This window comes from Oenanthe melanoleuca, chromosome 12, assembly GCF_029582105.1.
Source record: "Oenanthe melanoleuca isolate GR-GAL-2019-014 chromosome 12, OMel1.0, whole genome shotgun sequence".
In the NCBI taxonomy this organism is placed as follows: Eukaryota; Metazoa; Chordata; class Aves; order Passeriformes; family Muscicapidae; genus Oenanthe; species Oenanthe melanoleuca.
Genome location: NC_079346.1, coordinates 6,944,595 through 6,970,532, shown reverse-complemented (window position 1 = coordinate 6,970,532; position 25,938 = coordinate 6,944,595). Strand labels below are relative to the sequence as shown.

Here is a 25,938-nt window from a genome sequence, read left to right as displayed (position 1 = left end):
TGTGCATCTCCATACTACATAGGAGAGAGCTCAGTATTCAAAAAATGTTATATCCCTATGCAGCATGAAGAATCACTGACACAATAAAATCAAAATTGTGCAATATAAAATTGCTGTATATTTTCCACAGGAATATGAAGACTTCATTTTAAACTTTTTCTATTGAAGTGTCCATTAAACTGATGATAACTTTTTACAGAAACTGCCATCTTAGAATTATCCTGTTGAGTGGGTGTTGGTGTTTGTAACAATAACGTTGTTTTCATAATATGTGATGGCAGATTAGCACGCTTCTCTGCAGTGTTGTTAACAGTTGTAATTAAGGAATAAACAGTAAAGGGTGTCAGTCCGATGACAATTTCATCTATAGTGTCACAATACAAAATGTCACAAAATATTAGAACTGTTATATAACTACAAAAATATCAAATTAGGCTTTCATCTTACAAGCTGAGAGCTTAAAAAAAACTTGGCATAGAGACCATTGCAATTTTATACCTACTCAGTGTTCTGTCACAAAGACAAGTTGGTAATATTTTCTTCTGTAAACTCACAATGTGATTCTCAATCTGATTTAGTGGGAATGTGTATGGATCTTACAGTTGTAGAGCTCACATTTAAAAAGCAAATAATTGGAACTAGTTGGGCACACAAGAAGGAAAAACCTATTGTACATGATGCTCAGAATGAAGGGATGGATGAGCAGTTAGTTACTAACAAAGAATGGGATGCATCCTATTCTTTGCATCCAAAGGGAAATCACTTCAACAAAAATCCGGGCCCATAAGTACTTTATACATGCAAATAATCTGGGTCTTTATCTCTTCTGACTCCACCTAACCACTGGGACACGATGGATGCTCACAATCTCCTTGCCCTTGTGATTTCCCCTGGAAGGAGATCTAGGTGTGTGGACATTGAGTGCATGGGTGAGAATTCGTCAATGTGAATGAAAGGCACCTGCAAGCAAGGTTAGAGTAGTTATTGCAGTTAGGTTCTCACACAGCATGCCTAAGAGTAAAATGAAATTATCTTCAAAGAAGGAATTTAATTTTATTTCCTGCAACGTCACTTTAGAAGCAATAGAAGTATTTCAAGGAAAACGATGTAGGAATATGTCCAGAAAAAGAAAAACTGAATGAAGAGAAGCATTTAAAGCAGGAATGTGTGTTCTCACAGACAAGGGCCTTCATGTTGGCCTGATTTGAAACAAATAAATGCAATTGCCTATGATTGTGAAATAGCACAGTAATAGGGGCAGGGGCAACACAGCAGGATCACTAAGGAACAGGAGCAAGTGTCTGCTGAGTTGAGGCATGCAGTGGCAGGGAACATAATTATATGGGATCTCCTGTTCTACTTAGATTTGTTGAGTTTACCATGGCTGGGCTAGCTTGATACTTGCATTTTTATAGATACAGGTTTGAGGAAGAAAATGTTAAATTTGAGTGTGCTTTTAAAAAATTTAAGAATCCCCCGAAGTGATTTATTCTAATATGATTCAATATTGGTCTCCTAAGGCATCTTGAATGGGTTTTCTTCACCAAGTCAAGACAGTCACCTCAAACATGTTGATTCTATGTACTTTTACCCCATCTTAACCCAAGCTTTTATATATATATCAAAAAATGTAAAATGTAGAAATTACATTATGCATATAATCTGTAATTTCCTACTCATTGTAAATTTTTTCTCAAAAAACCCTCACCACACCCCAAAAAAGAACACACAAAAGAAAAACAGAAAACAAAACCAACAAATTACATTAAAAAAAAAAAAAATCTCGAACTTGTTACTCTGTACTTGTACTTGTTACTTGTTAACTTGCTGCTTGCCCTTTTGTGTTACAATGTATGTGTACATACGGCGCAGTGGTCCCAGGGGCCTGTAGCTCCTTGTGCTTTTCTGATAGGTGAGGGACAGCAATTGAGTAAAGAACGTTGAGAAAACCCAAAGGTTTCTTCTTGGAAATCTTGGAAGAAGAAATAATTAATTATGCTTTTCTAGGCTGATGCACTGGTGAGTAACCCCAATACTAACCCAGGAACACAGCCTGTTCACCCATCTTGTCACCTCTACCATCACATTCCCAAGCTTTTACTTTCTCAGTTATTCTGGCTGTGGGGGCAGGAGCAGAAGGCAAGGCATGTTACTTTTCCCTAGCATAAGAAATTTCTTACTCTGCAGAATCTTTCAGAAGCCTATTAATTTAATTTGAGAGTACATTTGAAATAGTAAGTTGGTTTAGATGCATATCTGACACTATGGTGTCCTCTTGATTGTATTTATTAAGGGTCAGGTTTTCATAGAAGGTGGGAGCTAATTTTTAGGCTGAACATACAGCTCTTCATTTCTGTCTTTCTCATTCACATAGAGCAGGTTGGGGGTGTAGATGCTCAGTTTGAGCTTGTTGGTACTGAAAAATAAGAAAACCAAATTTAAATGTACTTTTAGAGGTTATATCTGAAAGAAAACATTATTTACTCCATAATGGTAATTTTCATAATATTTTAATAGTTGTGTTCAGATACAACTTGACCTTAAATATCACCCCAAATGCAAGCTGTTTTAACATATTTGTAATGCTAAGGTCTTCATTACTGTGATATTCTGTTTGCTCAAGGATTATAATCCATGGATATACTGTTTTACAGTTGAAATAAAGCTTTGATCCTGTAGTCACTGCCTCTTGGATCTCAGTGTTGCATTGCATGTATGAGTTGGATGTAAGTTGGTGGCTGCTGCAGCCAAGTGTGAACAAGCAAGTAGGCCAGTGATAAATACTTTCCTCAGGTATGGGTGTTTATTTTCTTCTGACTCTGATATGAAATATTAATCTGCTGAGTGAAGATTGAAATCTCAGAAGTTTACTGATGAAAAATCCAAACGTTATGAATCCCAGATCGATTATTTGCACTCTTCCTATTGTTTCATAACGTGTGAGCTAAATTACTTCAGACGTGCGATTACTAGGAAGATTTAGATATAGATACTTAAACCCTTGCTAAGGAAACAGGTGGGGGAAAATGGTTCTTTAGTACATCCTCCTGCTGTGTGAAACTCTTTGTCTTTGCTATAAATAGGGTGATTTAATTTGGGAATTTGCTACTCCTTTTAAATACAGTTGAAACAGCTCTTGAAAACGCGCTAAGCTGTACCCGCTGTGTATGTAGCCTTCCAGTTGTAGCTTTTACATTTTACTTACTTTGAATATGTCTGTTTTTAACGCATACAGATAGAAAGTATGCTCACTTCTTCCCATAAGTTTTATCGCTGTGATGATGATCTTAAAAATAAACGTGTGGTGTTCTTTCCCCTCACTCTCAGTCGTATCACCTACCAGAAAGCCCTATTAAGCAACAAAATAGTGTGAGACAGTATTTACATCACACTTTTGAAACAGATTCAAGCAGAGCCAGCTGCTGTAAGATTATTTTACAAATCTATTGTAAATTAATAAAAGGAAAAAATTGCTTTCCTTTAGGTAAATTACAGTCTCCTTTACTAATTACCGTTGCTTGAAGCCGCAGTAAATAAGTACCTGCCTCACTGCGGTGAATGGGAAATAAGAAACGTAATTTTGGTAACCAGACTTGCCTTTCTTTACCCATTTAGTTCGTATGTGTTCCAATAGCTTCATTCACGGAGCTCTGACTGTTGCTCAATAAAAGCTTCCGGAGGATAATGTGTTCAAAGTGAAGCACATGCCGGCAGCTTTGTTCAGCGCCGGCGAACCTGCGCGCTGCGCTCCGCGCTCGCCCCGCGCCCCAGCGGAGCGGGCTCTGCCCGAGGGGCAGCGCTGCTCCCAGCCGGGGAAACGCCGAGCCAAGCGACTGTGGGCAAGGGAGGAAGGAGGGGACGAAAGAAACCCAAACAAACCCCAGCCCGTTTCTCGGTGTTGCCCGCTGTGAGAGGAGCTCGCCGTGGCGCGGGGGAGGACAGGCGGTGCCGCTCGGTCGGGATCGGGGCGCGGGGACTGCGCGTCGCCGGGAGCGGTGCGCTGGGACAGGGAACGGGAGCGCATTGTGCCTGTCCTCCCTCGCTCTACGGCGCCGAGATTCCCAGAAAGGCTCTGGGCAGCGGGTTTGATTCCTTGGAAACGCTCGTAATAATAATGTTAACCGTAAAAAACGTGTCCGTAAATCCCTAGAAAAAAAGGTTTATCTATGTGTCCCAAAGTGTCGCAGTTCCCAGACAACTGGAAGCTGTGTGTGAACTACTGCAGCCGCTTTGCTCTGTTTCTCGGACGTTTCTTTGTGTTAAGTTTCCGGGTACACTTGGCTTTTTCCTCTATAATTAGCTTTCTTTTGCTGGATTCATTGATAGATACGATAATCCAGTGTTGGTAATATCTCAATTCATTAACATAATGAATCAGAAGGAAGAGGCTGATAATAAATCAGAAAGCTTCTATTTATATGAAATATCTTTGGCAGCAGTGAGGAGGAGAGTAGAAGGAGTATCAGACAGCGAACGGGACCTGGGGGCGCGGCTGCCGGAGGTCTCAGGTGCTCTCTGCGGTTTGAGCTCCTGAGCCCTTTACGGGACACCGTGTCCATTGCAGCGGCGCTCACGTGGGAAAATACCTGGCTCCCGTGGCCTCGGTCTCCCAAGCGGTTCAAAGCTCCCGTCTGATTCGCGGAAAGACCCTCTCGTTTCACATCCCCGTGGTGTTCGGGCTCCCGGCCGCCGCTGGGAGCAGCCCCGCGGGCCGGGCCGGGGCTGGCGCTGCCCGCGCCCGCTGCTGTGCCCGGTTTGTGCGCATTGCCCGCGGGCTGCGGCCGCCCGGAAAGAGCCGGGGATGCTGCGAGAGGCTCGGCGTGGAGCCGGGAGAGGCGAAGCGGGTCCAGCGAGATCCCCACTCCTTGTCCCATCAGCTGGGAGTACTTTTGCCCTGGGATCAGCTCTCTTTTAAAGTTTGTCATCAGCCTGCTTCTTCTGCCAACGCAGAAGACGGCAAAGATGCAAATATTTGTAGAAGTCAAGTTTTCTGTTGTTTCGGGCTTACACATGCAGAATTCTGGGAGCGGACCTTTTCTTTGGTCTGTGTCTGACTGCATTTTGTCCTTGGGGACAAAAAGGTGCTTCGAGGACTAAACACGCTCTTACCAGAGTCACTTTAAAGCGAAGTTAAAGATCGCTAGTGACTTGAAGCACCCGCATTGAGCCCGAGTCTCCCTGAGGGCTGAGCCACATGGCCCAGCTGCAGCTTCAACATCTTACGAGGAGAGGCAGCCCGTAAAACAGAGAGCACAGAAGTCCAAATGTACCCTTTTCTTTTTTTTTTTTTTTTTTTTTTTTTAATTTCTAATTGAGGACACGTGTTGCCCGTGATTCAATCAATTAAGCAATTGCAGTAAATCAATGAAATAAATACAAATAACACAGGGCTACGGCTTTGGGCTAGGTAGGGTTAGCAATGAGAGTAGACTAGTATTGGGGCTAAAAGCTGGCACAGCGTCACCTGGAGAATCAGGATGTGTGGTAGAAACGAGCTGGTAAGAGCATTTCCCTCTCCCCCTGATGTGTGTTCACTAAAGCCACGTGGTGCTGGTGTTGGTCAGCACAGTGCCGTACCTGTGAGAGGCTGGTGAGAAGGTGGGGAGGATGGCAGCAAGGGGGAGGGTCAGGGCAAAGCTGTCCATGCTGTGAGGTCTGTGCAGGAACCTTCCGGAGAGAAAGGCCGTGGGGTGACCATATCATCAGTCAGTGACACCCAGGACCGCAGTCCAAGGGGTTGGTGCCTTTCCCTGCTGGTGGCCCCCTCTGCCTGCACAGCCCCAGGCTCTACCTGTCCCTTGCCACCGCATCTGCAGGTGATTGTCAGAGGGTCTGAAGTAGCCGGGAGCCCTGGCTGTGGCTGCGGTCGGTGCCGGCTGAAGGGGACGTCTCTGCTGGGACCCCCTGTGCTGTCTTTTCCCTTGGGTGCCGGGGCAGCTGCCTCCGGACCCTTAGTGGATGGTAATGCAGCCCCAGCTCTCTGGGGGTATCCAGGATACAAATTTGAAGGGGTTAAGAGAGGACCTGAGGAGAGAGGCAGGAGGTGTTAAGGGAGTGGACAGGAGCCACACCACGAGGGCTGGGCAAGGAGCGCAAGGGCTGGCAGCAAGACCCCAAAAGAGCAAAAGTCCCTGATCTCAACCCTAGGAGGGAGAGTCCCTGATTGCAACCCAGGAAACCCGTCCCTGGAGGGGACCCTCGTGGATGACACTCAGGGGTGGGCTGGCACAGTCCAGGCCCAGCAGGCTTACTTAAAAATCATGCAAATACTTCCGTAAAACGGCTTAAAGCGTCAGAAGGACAAGTCCTGCGGGCACCTGGGCGCCCTGGGGGACACGGCGGTTTGGGAAAGGCATGCGTCAATTTAGCCCTGGTGTTGACTTAAGCGAAAGTGCTAAGCCATTCCTAAACCTAAGTCAATACGGACTTAAGCCAAAATTGTTATTAACGAGCTCTAATCTGATTTAAGAGCCTCCGAGCCAGCCGTGTCTACACGACGCGCGTTGCCTTGCGCTGCGCTCCGCGGTGCCCGGTCCCCCGGGGGGAGCCCGCAGCGGGAGGGGTCGGGCGAATGCAGCCCGGGGAGCAAGAAGGCGGGTTTCGGGGAAAGCCGGGCCGCCGTGATTTGGGCTGAGCGGCGTTCTCCCTCCGCCGGATAACTTCTTAAAACTGTACCCAGCTCGGCTGCCCTGGGGCGATTCGGGCCGGGCTCCCGGCCCCTGTGCCGTGCCCGCCCGGGGTAGTGCCGAGGGCAGGGCCAGCAGCTCTGCTCGCACGGGGAGGGACATGCCAGTGCATTTCTTCCCCCGTCCCAATGGGGCAGTTGAGCCCTCCACTCCACCCCTCACTGGGGGCCTTTCTTTTCTTCCCCACCAGCTTTGAGCAGCGCTGTTTCAGATTGGCCTTTTTATGTTTGATATAAAGAATAGTTGTTGGCCAATTCCATCTTTTCATCGCTGCTCTCCAGGCCCGGGTCCAAGCGGCTTGTCAGATGCTCATTAACTCCCCCTTTGGCTCTTTCCAGTGTGTCTCCTAAGCTCATTGTGCCAAGAACTAGCGCTTCTTTCTCTTTACATGGCTCCCTTTCTCTGCTCCATCAGGGAGACAAATTACTTTCCAAAAGGGATCGCCAGGGATGGTTTAATGAGAATTTCTCCAGCGCTGGCCGTGGAAATCAATGTAGTTAACATTCGGTGCACTTAATTGGACTTTTCTCTTCTGCCTCCTTCAAAAAAACTCTGAAGCTATCCTGTTAATCTCTCATTTGTAATCAATTGTGTTGACTAAACAAAAGTCTAGGTCGTCCTTTCTTCCTGTCCCAGACAATCCTTTGTTGCCTCTAAATGCCTCATTCTTGAGTGCTCCTGGTCGTGTAGATGGGTCCGATTTTTGACAGTTCATTATTGCGCTTTTGTCCATTTAATCTCCCTCGCTGTGTTTTGCATGTGCATGCCTTAATGAGCTCCGTTGGCAATTAACATGTTTCTAGCAGCAAACTGGTTGCTCAGACGTTTGGAGAGCGGAGTGCAGGGAAAAGGGCAACGCAGCTGCCTGTAGGTTGGTCGCTTCCCGGTGCCCGGCGCGGTGCCGGGACGCACCTGGGAGCCGCCCGGTGCCGGGGCAGCGCCGGGCCGGGCCGGGCGGGCCGAGGGGGAAGCACGGAGGCGCTGGCACGTCGCTCTCTGCACAGAGGCACCTCTAACCCTCCCCCCGAGGCACCGGCACCGCTCAATCTGTTGTGTGCGCGGCTGCGGCGCCGGGAAAGGGGTTTTTGTGCGGGTTTTGTGTTATTGAGGCTTGCTGGCAAGAGTGCCGAAGTGTGAGCAGTCGTGGACAGCAGAAACATCTTGTGAGGGAGAAGATAATTGGAGTCTCTGGCGTGTGTGTGTCTGACAGAGCCACCCCTCCCCCGCGATCTGCGGGGTGTGTGTGCCGGGATCCGGGCGGGATCGGGGGGGTTCCGGGGCCGGCCGGTGGCGAGCGCAACGCCGCGGCCCCTTCCCAGCCCGGGATCGGGGGGAAGCCGGAGCGACACCCGGCCCGGGGAGGGGAGGGCTGCCCACCGCCCGCAGGAGGGGCCAGGTGACCGAGGCCACCAGCGGCGGCGGACACGGCACTTCAGCGTGCTCCGAAGATGCCCTTAGCCGTGACGGGGATGCGCCCTCCCCCCCAGACGGCTCTGTAAACAACGCCGCTTTTTATAAAAATGCGATAAGAACGCACTTGCTTAATTCCCTTCCTGGGAGTGGGTTTCGCACTGCTCTCGCCCATCAGGAGAGCTGAGGAAGCCGCCTGCGCTCTGTCTGTGGGGCCCGCAGCCGCGCCTGGCTCCCGCTTTCGGCTCCAGGCTGGCAGCCCAGACCTCTTCCCGGCGCCCGAGGTGCGGAGAGAGCCGCGCTTCCCCCGGACCTGGCAGCGGGACTGGCTCCGTAGGCGCCCTCGGGATGCGCACGCCCCGCTCCCGTCCTGCCGTGGCCTCCCCCGGCACGGTGTCCTCACGGAGAAAGGGGTCCCTCCCGCTGTCCCCGGCCCGAGGGTTGTCCCGCCCCGTCTGTCGCGGCGGCGGGAGAGCCAGGCTCGGCTCTTGAGCCGCAGCCCCTTCACTTGCGGGACCGTTTCCCCCTGACAGGGTTTCCGGAGCGGTGACTTATCAGTAATGGGGTTTGCATTTTTCTCCTTTTTAAAAATTTTCTTTTAACCTAAAACTCTCACAAATTTTTTTGGCAAATTCGGACATGGTCTTATCCCTCTGCCAGGATCACTGGACATTCTTTTTCGCTCCTCAAACCGTCAAAACACTGCTTCAGACACTGGAAAAATGCAAACCCCAAGAAACTCTAAAATCGCCCCGTCTCTACAGCGGGGCCCGGAGCCCCGACCCCAGCCCCCAGCCCGCTCCTTGGAGAACACGGAACATCGCAGCCTAATAATGAATCCAGAAACCCGGAGCGAGGGGTCGACTCCCGTTCCTGCGCTCGGCGGCGAGCTGTGCTCATCCTCTCCTGCCTCTATTTAACCACTCAATTAAGCGGAGAAAGGTGAGCTCCCCATTACGCCGTCCCCAGGCATTTCGGTGCCTCTCTCGTTCCCCTCTTCATTGGCAAGCCCGGCCCGAGCAGCACGCACACGCCCGGCCTCCTCAATCTCCTTTCTCCGCTAGAATAATATTGTTCCTAACGACGTGGCCGGAATAGACACTTGCGTATTAAAAGTGAGGGAGGGGGGGAGATGAGAAGGGAATATTTAGTGTAATCCAAGTGCTTGATTATCCATATTCTGATCACAAAGAGTTTCTGAGGCCTGCTGGGAGTGATTAGATTAATGTAATGCGGTTTGAAGGGTCTGTGTTTTCTCTCTTAATTTGGGTCATTACTCGGAAAGCAAGCGTGAGATCATTTTATCTGCATGCAAGGAAAGATAGTCATTCAGGAGCGGTTTAAACACGCCGTAATGAACCGACCCCGAAAAGCGGCGCTGGGAAACTCCGAGCCGCCCTTCGCGCTGCCGGCCGGGGCCGCGCAGCCCCGCCGGGGGTCCTGCAAGGGCTCTGACCCCGTTCCGGGGGGCGGCAGCAGCCCTCGGAAGCCGCCCGGCTCCCTCCCGCCCTCATCCTGCTCCTCTGATGCTCGCGGCGCTCGGCAGGGCCCGGCTCCCGCACGCCGCGCTCGCACGGGGACAGCGCCGCGCAGCCCGCTCCCTTCTCGGGCCGGGGCCCAGCTGGGAAATGAGACACCTGCGAAGGGCCGGTTTATTGTCCCATGATAGATATAGATATAGATATATTCCTCACTTATTCGAGCGTACATTTAAAATGGAGATTTACAGACACGTATAAAGAGCGCTGTCCTGGCGCCGGGCGGGGGGCGGCCAGCCCGGCCCGTCCTGGCCCGCTCCGGCGGCGCAACGCGCCATTAAATAAGATTCCTCTTATATACAACTGCGGCTCGGGGTCGCTTGCTACCGGCGGCTGAGCTCGCTGGGAAAAGGACAGAGAAGCGAAGGCTGGTTTGGATAAATAGTGCTGGCCTGGTGGAGCAGGTCCGAGTGTGGCGGCGCCGGGCCCTTAGCTCTGCCCGCTGCGCCCAGGGTCCCGCGGCGGAGGAGCGCTGGAGACGCTGTCGTGCAACTTTCGGACGTGCTTCTTTAAATCAAAGTTTCTGCAAAATCCTTTCCCGCAAGTGACACACGTAAAGGGCTTCTTGTCATTGTGGGTGTGCATGTGGAAAGTCAAGTTATAGATCTGGTGGAAGGCTTTGTTGCAAATGGTGCACTTGTACTGCTTCTCTCCGCTGTGGGTCAGCTTGTGGTTCTTGTAGTTGCCTGCGAAAGAGGAAAAAGACGGAAAAGGGAGTTACCCGAGGGTGCCCGGGCCTCACGGTGCACAGGTAAGGGGGGCATTAGGAAGTGTCTCCACCCGCACCCCCGTCCCACTTGTCAAACTCGGTCCTCGTCAGCGCGGAGCAGCGCGCAACTGGCATGGCACAAATGAGAGGCAGGGTCAACCCGGTGACCCGCGGCAAACGGAGGGCTCTGGATTAGGACCAAGGCCCGGCACCTTTCATTTAAAAAGCATTTAGGGGGAACCGTCAGCACTGCCCGACGATGCGGCCCAGCTTAGAGGCAAAGTAATTGGGAGCGGCGGCGGATCTGCCTGCGCCCCTCGCTTCCCCCAGCCGGACAGGGCTCGCCGCGTTTAATCCCCGCTAATGATGGGCGAGGGCCCCGGCGCGTCCTGGCTCAGCTCACCTTTCTGGTGGAAGCCCTTGCCGCAGAACTCGCAGACGAAGGGCTTGTAGCCGGCGTGGATGCGGATGTGGGTGTTGAGCGTGGAGCTCCTGTTGAACGCCTTTCCGCACTGGTTGCACTTGTGGGGTTTCTCCTGCACCGGGGTGCGAGAGGCCCGTCAGTGGGGGCTGCGCGGAGAGCAGGGGCGGCCGCCGCCTCCCGCAACCCGGCCGCCCCCCACCTACCTGGGTGTGGATGATTTTGTGCCGGCACAGGGTGCTGGCCTGGCGGAAGCCCTTCCCGCAGACCTTGCAGACGAAAGGCCGGGCCCCCGTGTGCACCGGCATGTGGCGGGTGAGGTTGTAGTGCGCGTTGAACACCTGCGGGGAAGCGCCGGGAAGGCGAGGTCAGGCACGGCCCCGCCGCCGCCGCCCCCGCTCCCCCCACCCGATGCCGGCGCCCCCCTTACCTTGCCGCAGACCTCGCAGGTGAAGTTTTTGGGCTTGCCCTCCGCCGCCCCGCCGCCGCCGCCCCCCATCTTGGCGTGGCCCTTGGGGGGGGGCCGCCGCGCTCCGCCGCCGCCGCCTCCTTCATCACCTGGTCCAGGTGTCCCGGCAGCCGCTCCTTGTGGGCGAAGGGAGGCGGCGGCGGCAGCTTCTCGGCCGCCAGCCCCGCCAGCTTGGCATTCTCCAGGAGGAAAAGCTTCTGGTGGGCCGAGAGCCCCCCCGGCGGCGGGGCGCCCAGCAGGCCGGCCGGGAAGAGCTGTCCGTGCAGGAGGTCGGCCGGGTGGTACGCGGCGTCCAGGTAGTTGAAGTAGTAGAGGGAGCGGGGGGCGGCCGGAACGGCCCCTGCCTGGTGGATGACCTGCGGCTTGATGAGCCGGCCGCTGGGCTGGCCCAGGGCGAGCTCTGCCTTGCAGCACACGCCGCAGTTGGCTTTGCAGAGCCCCGCACCGCCCCGCAGGCTGCTCTTCCACAGCTCCGAGTAGTTGAGAGTCTTGGAGGGCAGCTCGTAGCCCAGCGGCGGGATGGGGATCACGCAGGGCAGGGGCGAGCACAGGCTCAGCGGCTTCTTGCCCGGCTCCGGCCCCGGCCCGCCGTGCCGCTCCTCGAAGGCCGGCTTGGGCTCCGACGTCTTTGCCATGATCCGCTCGATGGAGAAGGCCAGGGTCTTGGAGGGGTTAGCGGTGGCGGCTCTGCCGTCGTGCCGGGGGCAGGAGGAAGGCATGACCGTCTCCAGCGACCCCGGGCTCGCCATGTCGCTCCGCCGTGCGGGAACTTGGTGTGAGCAGCGACTCGCTCCCGCGCTCGGCTCTGCATTCCAGAAAAGCCAGGAGACAAATCAATTTAATAAGCACCTTGTTCTCCCCCCACCCCACCCCCCACCGGCACCCCCTCCCTATTTACATTCAAATGAACATATTCAAGAACAATGGCACGTAGGGTACCAGATTACTGCTCATTAAGCGGAACACGCTAAAGTAACATGCAAGCTAGACCTTGTTAGTATTTAAAAAAAAATAAAATAAAAAAGAAAGAAAAAGAAAAACCTCCCCCAGCCCAATGCCACCCAGCCGAGCCCCACCGATGGCCACGGTCCGGGAAATGCGGGAGCAGGGGCGGGGGGCACGGCGAGGGGCGGCGGGGCTCTCCTTGGGACCGCTTACCTTTGCCCAGCGCCGGCGAGACTCATCCAAGCAGCGCAGCGTGGCCACAGTCACATTTTGATAGCAAACATCTTCCTGAGCGTCAGATCGCGGTCTCGAACATTTAAAGCTGACATCATATGAAGTCACTTTGAGCAGAATGACATGGGGATGCCACCATGGATCTTCCCCAAGCCGAAGCGCCGGGCTGGAGCGCGGTGGGTTGGGGCAGAGAGAGGAAGAAGAGCCCCCCCTCTCCACGCACAATTTCCTTCCAGTTTAAGACGCACAAATCGCTCGTGTGCGAGCTGGGTTTTTCCTCTCTCTCTCCCTTCTTAAAAAGCAACTTGCAAAGCAGAGGAATCGTTTTGCATGTGGCAAATTAGAAGGCAAGTGCGATTCACAAGTTGGGTGGAAAAGAGTGCTCCAGTTCTTGCTGGGGTTAGAAGAGCCACTCCGAATGAGCGTGAGGATTTTTTTTTTCTTCTTCTTCTTCCTTTTTTTTTTTTTTTTTTTTAAAGAAGGGGGAGAATGATTTTTTTTTCTAAAGCAACTACCACGCAACCATGCTCGAGTTATTTTGGCAACCCATCTGCAATCAGCTCCGTTGCAACCGAGCTGGAAGATAATTAATAAATTGTCACTTATCTGCGAGCCTCTCCAGCATGTATAAATTAATAGCCAACCCATTAATTAGGACAGTGTATTAATGTTAATTAAACTAAGTTTAATTCTAGCCCTCTCCCCTCTCAGGGTAGCTGGTGATTAGCCTTAAATAAATGCGGAGGGAGTCGTGTCCAGGACTGGATTTCGCAGCTGAAAAAAAAATTAAAAATAATAATAATAATAATAAAAAAGACCCGTGTTCAGCGAAGGGAAGTTCTGCGAGTTGTCACCCCCTAAAGGTGCCCGCTGCCCCGGGGGGCACCCGGCGACTCTCCCTTGCCCTTGTAGCCCTTGTCCTGCCCCCCCTCCCACTCCCTCCTGCACTTTCTTCTTCCCCCTTTCCCCCCCGCCCCCCCAAATAGGCGACGGTACATTATAGCGCCTGGATGCCGGGGTTTCTTTCCTTCCTCTCTCTAATTAAAACGCCGTGATGCGGGAGGGGAGGATTTGCAGAAACCTCAGATGCGAGGACGCGGTAATTGAGAGTCCCGCGTCCACCTGTTTGGGGGGGCCCGGCTGCAGGGCAGCACCCCCCGGGCTCTGATTAGCCGCCCCGTCCCTCGCCGGGGCTATTCAGCCGAACCAATTTTCCCCCGGCGATTCAGGGCGCTCAATTCTCTTTCACTTGTAGCCACTATAGCGCTGCGTGGAACCTGGTTTTGTGTGTTTCTAAAATAAAGGGGAGGATTATCCGGGGGAGAGGGGGGGAGCCAAGGGTTTAGATTGAGCCTGGCCAGAGGTAAAGCAAGCAATGAAAAGGCCCCTATATATATATATTTTTCCCCCCTCCCTCGCTCGTCTAAGAAAGTTTAGAGGAATTCGGGGGTTTTGTGCGGCGCTGACAAAGCCGCGCCTCCTCTCCCCGCCGGGACAGCTCGCCGGCGGCTGTTTGCAGACAGGCTTTTTCACCTGCGAACCACAACACGCTCCAGAAACAAACTTTAAAAGCGGCGGCCGTCCCGGGCTGCCTGCGGGCGGAGGGGAGCGCCCAGCCCCGGGGGGACTCCCCGCCTGCAGCATCAGGTGTTGGCGTCCGCCCAGCCCAGCCCAGCCCTGCCCTGTCCTGTCCGGCCGGGTCTGACGGGTCAGCGTGCGAGGAGCGGCCGGACCGTCCCGCTTCTGGGGGACAGGCTGGGATGGGACAGCGGAGAGCCGCAGAGAAGCCGTGCCCGGTGTCTGGGCTGCGGGAGAGCCCGGCCGAGCCCCGGGGAGCCGCGCTGCCCGCCCAGCCCGCGCCTCCTCCGGGCAGCGGCAGCGGGCAGGCTGCGCTGGCCTCCGCTCGCTCCCGGGGCTCGCCGGCTTTAGCGAAGTATTTAATTAGCCTCCACAAACTTCTTTTCCTCGCCTGCAGATTATACTGAGTGGAGGGTTGGGAACTATTTTACACCTTGCCACTCACATGTTAATTAATCTCTATCTAACCCTAATTGCAGTTTATTCAAGCACCGCTCAAACAGCTCACCCACACAATAAACACTGGGGCTGCTTTTATCCATATTACTCCCCGCTCACACGTTGAGTAATTAACTCCAGTACCAACTAATAGTGCAAACAAATATTTTCTGTAAACGAGATGATTTCGGGCAGGATAAAAGAAGGGCTGCGGAGCCGGGACCGGGAGCTCGCTGCCAGCTTCCCCGAGCCGCCCTCGTCCTTGCCGGGGTGGTTGTGAACCGGGTCTCTCCCTCTTTCCCTCCCTGGCCAAGGGGATGGCTGCCGGCTCGCTGCTCGGGGCAGCGGGTCCCGCAGGCCTCGGGGCTCCTGGGGGCGAGGAGAGGCGGGGGGGCCCTTGCGGAGCCCCGGGACTGTCTCCTTCCTGCGGCTCCGGTGCATCCCGAGGCCGGGTACCCGCTCGGGCCGTGCTGCTGCTCCCCGCCGGCTCCAACCCGGGTGCCGCACGCCTTACGCATCAGGGCGTTGAGATCCCAGCTAAGACCCGGCCATCAGAGCTCAGTATTTTAATTGAAATCGCAGGTTTAGGCACAGCTGGAGGCCGTCTCTATCGATTCGACTTCTGCTGTTCCGGCGAGCATATTACAACTGACTGACTTTGAGACAGCTGCCCCAGCCCCGCCGCCTGCCCAGCACCGAGCCTGGGCCCCTCTGCTCGGTGGTGCCGGGCAGGAGGGCAGGGTCCGGGGGGCCCGGGCGGCCCAGCCCGGCTTTGGGGGGCAGCAACCTCCGCACGTCGGGCGCGCAGCGGGCTCCGGGCTCGGCCCCGCGTTCCACCTCTCCCGTGGAGGGAGCTCCCCCGTGGGCTTTTAATCCTTCACCCCCGACATTTGGAGGGAGAAATGGTTTGCGGATTTTTCCCAAGAAGGCGCACGCCGCAAAGATGTTCCCACTGCGGACGCGATCGCTCCTACGGTTATTTTTAAGCTGCTGCGTCCCTAGAAAAACGAGTGCGGTGCCCGGGCGGGCCGGGCCGGGCCCGTGCGGGACTCGCCGGGTCACCCGGGGCTTCTGCAGCGCCCGCCGTCCTCGGGGGTCCCGTCCGCGCCCCGCAGCCCCGGCCCCAAGCGCTGCCCGGCAGCTACATCGAAAGCAGGCGGGGGTTCCCCTCTCGCTCCTCCGCAGCCAGACCCGCCCGCCCAGGGCTCCCGGGGACGCGGCCCGGTGGGTCCCAGGCCGGCTGGAGCGCACGGCCCCGCAGGCTCGGCCCGCTCCCCGCATCCGTCGGGCCGCCTCCGCCCAGCCAGCCGGCACTGGGCATTTCTGGTCCGCTGGAAGATAACTTAGGATCCTCCTAGTTATTTAGCTTGGCAGCTGCTTAAACTCCGCAGTGGAAGCTGCCGAAAGTTATTAGAATTATACTTCAATCTCCTAGAAATGGTAGCTTTGATTTCCAAGCTGCTTTGTTTTTTATAGGCATTTTTCTAAATACTCTTTTCCCCCAAATTCTTTTCCCTACTATTTTTTAATAGGAGGTGATGGACTGCCGGGTTAGCCACCGGCCCAGGCAATTTAGGATGCGGCTGTTTTTGTGAGTCAGGGCAGGGGGAGCAGCTTTTTCTGTGGTTTTCAGCTTTGCACTAAGGTGCGCTGGAGGGGCCGGGGTCGGGCTGGGAGGAGGGCTGGGCTGCAGTGCTGTCCGGCCCTGGCCCCACCGAGTTGGATTTGGGTCTGTCTCGCTGCAAGGCAGCAACTACAACCTCGAAGGGTCAGCCCGGGGATGCTCCCAAGGTGTTTGATCGCAAGTCTGTTTGCAATGGTCAGAGACGGACAAATTGTTTGGACAAATTAATGAGCAATGAAGAGAGAAGTCAGGGTAGCAAAGTTTGGGGCAGAGGTGAAGCCAGGGTCCTTACCCATGTGAATTTTCCCGGTTATTCCTTTGAAACTGCGGTATCTCGTCCAACGGGAGCAGCACCCCTGCAGCCCCGTGTGCCTCAGCCCCCAGGGGCAGTCAGTCCATCTCATCCTGCAGCGCCCATAGCATTGGTGGGGTCACCCACTGCCCTGTCACCCAACCAGCACTGCCACACTGGGGCAGGGGTAGTGCCTGGTAAGGCCACCTTGGATGGAGAAGTGGCTTTGAGACCCTCAAGAGTATTTTTTCATCCCTTTTATTGAGTTATGTTACTGCCTATCTATAGGCAGATAAATTTTTTTCTATATTTTTGGATTTTTTTTTTAAATTGGGGAGCTAAGTTTTTGGAGCACTGTAGTGGTCCTAAAGGTAGTGTGGTTAGTGGGATTTTGGAAGCAAACTGGCTCAGAGTCCATGCATGGCTGTACTGGTCTATGTTGTCAATGATGGCAGGAGTAACATCGGAATTTTCAACCTGAATCCAATTCTAAAAGCTGGTATCTGACCTGCTTCTAAAACTGTTTGAAATCTAGTCCCACTGCAAAGCAACCGGCAGGGCACCGTGGCAGGAGCTGCACAGAGTGCCTCGATGGCAATCAAATGGGCTTATGTAATTCTAAAAATGGCAACTCCTTACTTGCCACATCTCTTTCTGTCTGTGCGGAGAGTCCTGCAGAGCTGCCAAACAGAAGCAATTGAATGAACTCTTTTCCCGGCTCATTCCTCCTTCCGCAGCTCGGGGAAAGTGAGCCAGAGCCTATTCTAGTTTGCCTGTCAACAGGAATGGTAACTAACGGCTCGATCCCAGCCAGGCTTTATGCCCCAAAAACGCTGCCTGCCTGCCTGTGAGGAGCAGAGAGAGACATCATGAGGGAAATCTAGTTCCTGGTGTGAGACTGGTCTAGCCCAGGCGGCAGGTGAGGGGTTGGAACCCACACCATGTCCAAAGCCAACCTGGCCATTAATGCAAGGAAGAAATTGTTGAAAGGGTGAGCTGCTCTTCTCCATCTTTATTGTCAGAAATAGTCATCCTTCGCATTGCAGTAATGGAGCAATGCTGCGTTTTGTTTCTGAACACTGAAACTGAAAGATGTTCCTTCCTAATGTTTTGAAATGTTGTACTTTCTTTTTTTTTTTTTTTTTTTTTTTTTTTTTTTTTTTTTTTTAAAGAGTGGGAGCTCTTGAGTTTTTCTGGGTTTGTAGGGGTTTTTTCCCCTTATTTTCTATTTAGGAGAAAAGGTGGGAGGAAGTAGAGAAGGAGAATATAATGGGGGGATGGCCTTGTTCTCACTTTCCTACTGAAAACGTTTCAGGAAAAGGAACAAAAAACAGTGAAAATGGGTAGAAGCCCACTTCAGTTTTCATGTTCCTATTCCTTCCCTTTTTTTGCTTGAAAGAAGGAAGGCCAAAAAAGTAAGTGGGACAAACTCCACGTGTTTTGAATTATTCTCCCCTTAATGAGATAGAAAAACATCTCATTTTCGAAATTACTTGCATTTTCAATGAAGAAAACCGAATAGAGAAAGAATCTTTCCAAAACCAATCTTTCCAGTCTCATCTTGCCACTCACTCATCACTCAGTGTTGTCCAGTCTTTCTGGCTATGCCACACTAGGTTGTTTGAGATTTGTATTTGCCATTGTTTGAACTGTTATCACAGGTGTCCCCATCTGCTGCAGAGCTGGACTCCACGGGCTGCACAGTTTGGAGGTGGCAGTGGATGGCAGCACCTTGTCCCCTTCCTCTGGGGTGTGTGGGACTGGCTGGACTGCAGCATCCCTGTCCCTCATGATGGCTAAGTCAGAGAGAGTCTGGCAATGCTCCCAGATTGACAAGTGAAAAGTGCTGCTCTGCTGCTTGGGCACAAGAAATGGGTTGATTTCATCCTAGAAGACATGAACTAGAAAAAGCACAAAAAAATCACGCCAACAATGAAAACCCAAACTAAAAATTCAGATCCTGTTACTGGAGGAAAAACTTGCACAACCGAAGTATTTCCTGAATGTTCAAGAACTCCCACAAATGATGTAAAATTAGATGATAATTTATTAGATTTAATGATGAGCCTAGATTGTGATTTTGGGGTGGGGGTGGGGCTGGAGTCAGTGATATTGAAAAAAACAGTTTTGAGGAAAGCCCAGGCAAGTTATCATCCCTGGGGCGCAGAGGAGCTTCAGCTCTTCCTCACAAAGCACAGAGCACTGCAGAACTCACCAAGAGCTCTGAGACTTTCTGTGTGCAGAGGACCTCACCAGGGTAGTTGTTTCTCCATGGGGAGCTCTGGGCCTTTGGTCCCACAGTCCATAGGTGAAGCTGGTGTTCCATGGCCATGGCCAGTTTGTGCTGGGGGGACTGGCTCATCGATTCCTGCTTATTCCAAGCACGTGGAATAGGGTAGGTCTGTCATGGAGAGCACTAGGTACCCCTGGTGGGTCATCCTTCCCATCCCCATTGGGCTGTGCCTCTGGTTGACTCCCAGAACTGCTGAACATGGCTGTGAGAGATGTTCTTGTCCCTGATGTGAGGGTCTGGATGGGCTTGGAGGCTGCTGCGTGCTCCGCCTCTGATGTAAAACCAGACCACAATCTTTGCCTGTTTAGCTGGACAGAAAAATATCTTCTCTGTTACCAAAGTTCATCACCACGTTCACTACCCATCTTTGAGCTGTTTATCTCCTCCTACCTCCCTTCCAGTGCACGCTTCTCCTCTCCAGCTGACAGCCTGGGACAGCCCGACATCAGCTGCTTGTGGAGCTCTCTGTGCAGAAACCAGTCCTAAACGGTGTGGCCTTTGCTCCCCCCAGCTGTCATATCCTCCAGGATCTGCAACAAGTCCTGATTTTACAGACCCCATCTTGACAGTCCCCAATCTGATCTGACCACCTGGTTTGTTTTTGAATCGAGCACTTGAGTCATAACATTTCTGTTTATTTCAACAACTGTATTCCTTGCATAGGAAATGAGCCAAGATGGTCTAAGGCGGGGATAGCGAAGCATGTCATGGTTGTAATTGCTTTTGCTCTCCCAATATAAATTTTACAGTATAATCAAAACCTTATTTTTGTAGCACTGGACTCTGTTATTGACTTAATCTTCTTAAGTGCTCCTATTATTCCAGTGATTTCATCGTTGTATGTTGATTTTAATCTTTTGATCTCCATATTAGCTACTGCCTGCAACTAATTTGTTGCTCAGTGTTTTTCTTTGTTTTGACCTGTGAGGCATTTTCCTCATGGCACACAACTCTGCTGGCAGATTGCATATAATCTCTGCACTTTTTTTCTCCCATATTTTGCATAGTTACAACAAATGCGGATTTATGACTTGAAATGGAACATGTATCTTTTAGAAAGGCTGAGGAAAATATCACTTCAGGTTTAGCTTGAAAGCCTAAACGTGTTTGATTAAAGGAAATATCATGGAATACAGCTCACCAGAGAGAGGTGTCACACAGGCTTTTTTTAGTCCAGCAAGTTCATGATGGGTGAAAACTGCAATAATTATATTATATGCAGTTGGGATCAAAGGGGTCTGAAAGCAGTGCTAGACTTAAGATGTAGAGGGCTGGGTTTTGTGAATGGCTCAAAGGGCTCCTAGCTGAGCTTGGTTTGATACAACAGTGGCTTTGTTGAATCCTGGCAACATGGAGTAGGTTTTTGAACAAATACTGGTGATGGAAGTGCAGAGTTGTGAACTTCACATCCAAAGTGCAGAGGTTGACATACAGCTCAGCTGCATTTTGGTTGGCCATTAGACAGCAGCTTTTCCCCTTGGTAGTTGATGATTTAACCTGTGCTGATTTATCATGTGCTTTGTCTGCATTAGTTTTTTATTTTAAAGCTTAGAGAAATAATTTTTGCCTTAGGTTTGCTGTGAATTTTTAGAAAAGAACACAGCCTGAACATTGGCAAAATCATCTTTGCTTTGTTGCATGGCTGTTTATGCTTCTGAACACAAATTGTCTTCTAATATTTTTGACGTTTTGGTCACTAGAAAGGCAGAAAAGCAATTTCTAAGATGCCTATGGGCCAGAAGACATGCATTACAGCAGAGGGGAAAGAATCTGTTAGTTGGTGAAATATAAAACAAATTGGATGAACAGCTGCTGACACTTGTCAGTCAAATAGTTGATAGCATTTTCAGTCTCCATGCCACATGCTTTAAGTAAGTCTGTCAAAAAAAGGATATTTTCGCTGGACTTCCCTGTAAATATGAGAGAAGTTTTGGCCTGATCTATCATTTAAAATTTTGCTGGCAGAAGAATGAAATTTTCCTCTTTCCCAAAACTGATTGACATAACTGTACAGGCAGATTCTTCATCTAGGTGCAGTTGTACTGGCAGAAAGTCCTGTGACTGTTGGAGCTCGTTCCATCACAGCAATGGGCTGAAGTGAAGCAGCAGCAGATCTTTGCATTCCTCACCCTTTGCCAGTGCTCTCATCTATCCACAAGCCCTTACAGGTGCTGCCCAAGGTGCTGCTTTGCTCTGCAGGAGCTGAGCCCTGTCCAGACTGCAGCCTGTGGCCAGGAGGGGTTTGAACCCAGATTGATATTTTTCAGGCAAAACAAAACCATTTTGGATTTAACATTCCTGCAGGATTGACCCAAGATGACTCTTCCCACTCCTGGTACCACAGTGCAGCCCCCATTTAGGAGAGGTTTGGGCTGCCAGCAGTCCCCTGGCCACGTGCAGGGTTAAAGGCAGTGGGGATCAGGGTGCAGACCCTCCTTTGCTCAGCCACAGGCTGCAGGCTGTGCAGTGGGAGGTTGAATCCTGCTTTGCAGCAATGCTGTACACAAGATCTTCTCCCTGCTTCACTAAAGTACATAACATTGAAGCTCATCTTTTGGGTCCAAATGCCTTAAAAATAGTGAGTTGGCTAATGCTTCCCTGTTCTGTGGTCAAACCTCAAGGCTGTGGAATTTCTGGGGTGCTTTTTTGGGGTTTGAGGACACAAAAAGCTGTCACAAGCCATAGGGTCACTGCTCATGACAGAGGCACTCAGTCCAGGGTGCCCAATCCCTGCTGTTTTAGGGAGGAACCAACGTGTGTTAGCAATGCACAAGCAAGGAGCATCTCCTGAAGGCTGCACCCACACTCTCTCATTCAAAAAACTGAGCAGGGCTCACTATTTTGAAAGGTGGCAGGTGGAAGTGGGCTGTGTTTTTACCCAATAAATATTTTGTGTTTAAAAAAAAAAAAAAAGGGAGACATTTCCAGAGCAGAATCAAGCTGTTTCTCCAGCTCTGCTCTGCCTGACTGCCAGCAGAGCTATAAATTTCGATGTCCTTCAGTGCTCTTTGCTACCAGCCTGGTGACCAACCCAGTAAGGCTTTCCTAGGACTTCCTCTTGGACCTGCTGTCCTTCACATAAATATTTGGGGCAGCTGAGGGAGAGGATAAAGAGGGCATGAACACATGTGCAGCAGTCTGTGTGTGGGTCTCAAAGGGGTCTCAACCCCCCAGAAAGAAAGGACCAGGTGGTGCATGCAGTTTGTTCCTTGCTTTATATCTTGTGAGACTTGCTTTGTCAGGGATGTCCTGGGAGGGCTTCAGGGTGGGATTGAAGGCTCCAAGCATAATGAGGTCAAGAAATAGGTATTTTTTGTAAGCATGCCAGTGATAGACCTGCAGAGGCATCTGAATTGGTTTTGATACACAGAATATGACTTAAAACACTCAGCTACTATCTCAGTTCCTCTGAGGACTCAGGGCCAAGTAGTTGCACATATGAAGGGTGGGTCAGAGGAGGGAAAAGCTTCTTGTGCCAGTGGTCACAAAGCCATATTCCTGCCTAAGTCCTTAGAAGTAGCTTTTTCTGGCAATGCTTCCCTCTACCAGCAGCAAGACACAAATCAACCCTGCTGGGCTACAGTCAGGGTTCAAAATTAATCTATTCTGTTGTATCAGATGGCTTCTCAACATGTAAATGGTGCTAAGTGTGCACATCCACCACGCACTCCTAAAGTGAAGCCCCTGCAAAAGCCCCTGTTCCAAGGGGGTGGTGTTCCCAGGACACCTGGGAAAGGTGGATGCTGAATGTGTAGGGTGTGGCCAACCAGGTGGAGCTGCACAGCACCTCCACAGCTCCTGCTAAACTCTGACACAGAGGGAAGGGACCCAAAAATCCAGCACTGCAGGTGAGTATGCTCCAGGCTCCATAACTATCCCAGCCCAGTCTGGGACTCAACACCCCCTTCACAGGCAGTTCCAGGGGTCCCAATCTCCTCCCATATGTCCAGGGTGGGTCTCACGCCTCTTGGGCTCTGGAAGATGATTTAGTTTAATTGTTAATTATGTCAGGAAGGCTCATCCAGGTAGGATGTTTTTCCATTTGCCCATCTTTTATTTGTGAGGGATGAACATTTGTTTGGGGGTAAAGCACACCAGTTCTGCTGCTCTCTCAAATGCCTGAGACCTGGGCTAGCAGGAACCAGTTCTGGTGTGAATTGGCTGATGGGAGGGAGGGACTGCAAATATTCTCAAAAAACTCTCAACCTAACAGAGAATCACAGAATGGATTGGGTTGGAAAGGACCTCAAAGATGATCTGATTCCAAGCCCCTGCCATGGGCAGGGACACCTCCCACCAGACCAGGTTGCTCAGAGCCTCTGACCTTAAGCATTTTCAGGGATGGGATATCCATGACCTCTCTGGGCAGCCAGCTCAAGTGTGCTTCCTTTAAACATGCTTTCCATCAAACCAGACTTTTATTTAATTTAAACTGGGGTTTGTCTCTGCCCTGTGTGTCCAAGTGCTGTTGCAGTTGGCTTTGGGAAAAAATACAAACTGAGGCCTTTTGAAGGAAGGTAAGAGTTGGGTAAGGCTGATGGCCATATAATGACAGGGGCTGAACCAGAGCAGACATCAATTAGATTCTAAGGGACAAATCACAGGACATAAAGGGCAGATAATAGTGGAAACAGCTGTGAGGGTCATGGCAGAAATGCCCTTGTACCTGGGGAACAGACAGTGCACTCCCAATCCTGACCTCGGGGAGCAAATCAGGAAACCATCTTCTTAATTAATAAACTAAAGAACACCCATGAGAAAAGAAAATGCCTTTATTCTGTGAGGTTGGGGCTCTTACATCTCAGCTTGGTTTGGTATTTTTTCTAAGGCAGACATAAAAAGACTCCATAATTTATTATTAGGACATCTGAATAGTTATTTATTGAGAAGCCACAGTTCTCACACTTTTACAACTGTCGGCTTGTATAAGGCAAAAAAAGCAAGACGGATCACTATTTTACACAGAAAGTAAAAGCTCTGGAGAAGGAACTGATGGACATGCAGTTACTGGTCAAAATGCAATGTACATGACATATATAAAAACGATTGTGAAACAGAGGAATTGTAAATTATGGTTACAATCTACCGAAATAAATATTCAATATATTATTATAAACACATTTGTAGAGTCTAAGATTGTAATTAAAGTTGTCTTTGTACATACACGGTTATTTGAAATTTAAACAAAAATGTAACATTTAGAGGAGCAAACGTCAACATAAAACAACTGCTTTGGACTTGTAATGTGGCATGATATATCCATAATGATAGGATTAATCTGGTGTGGCAATTAGAATGACTAATCCTTTGGGATGTAGTCTCTATGGAGTTAACTGCATATCGAAGGGAAGAGCCTGGTACATTAACAAGGATGCAGAATGATTCAAACGGCTGTCTGGGTTTGTTTGTTTTCTGGTTTTTAAATGAACAGAGAGAACAAAAAAATCATTTGTAATTGCCTGTTTTTTCTTTTAAAAACAAAGCTGTTTTTTTAATTAATTTTAAGCAGTTGGCATCCACAGAAGAGAAAGAAATGAAAGGACTCGAGTCACTCATCTTCACAACAATTTACCATCAATGTATATACAGTACATTAATGAAGCATTGTTTAAACTTTAATAACAGGGACACACCTAGGATGTTTTCTATGTAGTTTTTCCATTAACAGTATTAAACAATGGTGCTCCATATTGCTTATGAACATATAGATATGAAATTAGGAAACTGATGAATCAAAGAGAGGTGCTAATCTTATTACCACACAGCTAACATGGCATTTGTATTGGTAAACTTCTCATGGGCATTTAGAGCTGACATAAAAATTCCTAATGTGGCTAACTGAGTTACAGACGAGGTACATGCACGGATACCAGGCGAGCCCAGCCGCTGCTCCAGCTTCCCTAGTCGTCCTCCTCATCCTCCTCATCGCTGTCCTTCATGGTGATGCCCTGCAGCCCCCCGCCCTCGCTGACCGACGCCGTGGCCTCCTCCACCGTCAGCCGGTTCCGGATGGTCTCGTAGGTTTTGCTGTTCAAGGTGGAGTCCAGCACGCCTTGCAATCGGAAATCTCGGTATGTTTTCTAAAGCACAGACAGGGAGAGGTCAGGGCCAGCACCAGCTCCCCTGCTCTGCTGCAGGACTCAACCTGTGCCCCTGTGCTGGGGGTTTGGGGGCACTGCCGGGATACCAGGGAGATCCCAGCCCTGGGCACATTTTGACGTGGGAAGCGTAGAGGACACAGGAGCATCTCTGCTGGCCACCACTTAGGGTGCCTTGGGCAACAAATGACAGCTCTGTGACTCCAGCCCTGCCTTTGTGGGCTGGGCAGCTTCAAAGCGGCTCAGGGGAGCTTTGCATAGGGTGGGCTGGTATCTAAAACGACATCAAAGCAATATAAGGGCTCTGCTCCAACTAACTTCCCTTGCTCCTGGATGTGTTCATCCTGCTTCTGATGTCAGTTATTTCTCTTCAAGCAGCAGGATGCTTATCCCCCATACCCACAGACACGATTACACATTCCCGGAATGCTCCATATTAAACAATCCTACCTACAGTACAGGGATTAAATAAACTAAGTCCAGGATACTGGACAAAATTATTGATGTATAAATATAAGCACGGGGCACATGTTTCTTAAATCTCCCTTTCTTCACCTCGATCTGGAATTGTATTTCCATAGTTCCTGTATTTCCCTTGTTATTACAATTAACATCTCCTATTTGAATTTATGCTTAAAAACTTCTCAACTCTGTGCGATAAAACTCTGGTCTTGTTCATTTAATTCTGCTCTGTGCTCTGCATAGAAACTATTTACTGTTCTGCTATTTCAGAAAGTCCTTGGGTTTGTTATAGCTGCTTCTGAATGTAATATTGGTATAAATAAAGCACAAGGAAAAAAGCTTTCCTCAGCTAGCTGACAAGTAGGAATTATCTGTCTGTGCCTGTTGTTTTCAATTATGAAAAGCACATTTAATGCATTTCAGTTTTAATTTATTCATGCCTTCAATGTGTTCACTGCACACAAGACCATAAACATTATAAAATACTAGACCAAAAAGCATTAGATAGAACCTAAAATGATCAAAAGTATATTTACCCCCTTCTGTGATCTTATTATTTCATGTAAACCACTGTGATTTCACACTGAAATAATTATCATTAGTCCAAGGCACGCACACACACACATATACACATACACGTGCATTTAAGGAAAAAAAATGCTACTTTCAGGGTATGTTATCTCACCTTTGTGATCTCTTAGAGTTGATTTTATACACCCATTGTAAAAGAAACAACTTCAA

General features: G+C 50.5%; 2 protein-coding genes and 1 long non-coding RNA gene across 8 annotated transcripts in view; 1 reads left to right on the top strand and 2 right to left on the bottom strand.

The window, feature by feature from the left end:
* LOC130258300 (uncharacterized) overlaps positions 1-24,576 on the top strand; it is a 35,527-nt gene extending 10,951 nt beyond the window's left edge. Inside the window, exon 4 of one of the 2 annotated variants that reach the window (XR_008841475.1) lies at positions 24,487-24,576. This is a non-coding gene — a long non-coding RNA (uncharacterized LOC130258300). Of the gene's footprint in view, positions 1-24,480 lie in introns of both variants that reach the window. The other variant, XR_008841476.1, reaches the window with a different exon arrangement.
* Positions 9,754-11,982, bottom strand: FEZF2 (FEZ family zinc finger 2). Its single transcript, XM_056501543.1, is given in 5 exon segments — positions 9,754-10,320; positions 10,747-10,879; positions 10,971-11,105; positions 11,195-11,284; positions 11,287-11,982. Coding segments are annotated over 5 exon segments (1,311 nt in total). The 3' UTR covers positions 9,754-10,063.
* Positions 22,146-25,938, bottom strand: part of CADPS (calcium dependent secretion activator) — a 204,950-nt gene continuing 201,157 nt past the window's right edge. For all 5 annotated transcript variants that reach the window (XM_056501542.1, XM_056501538.1, XM_056501539.1 and 2 more), the window contains one exon: positions 22,146-24,717. In XM_056501542.1, the coding sequence (XP_056357517.1) occupies positions 24,538-24,717 (180 nt within the window). In that variant the 3' untranslated portion in view covers positions 22,146-24,537. The remainder of the gene's footprint in view (positions 24,718-25,938) is intronic.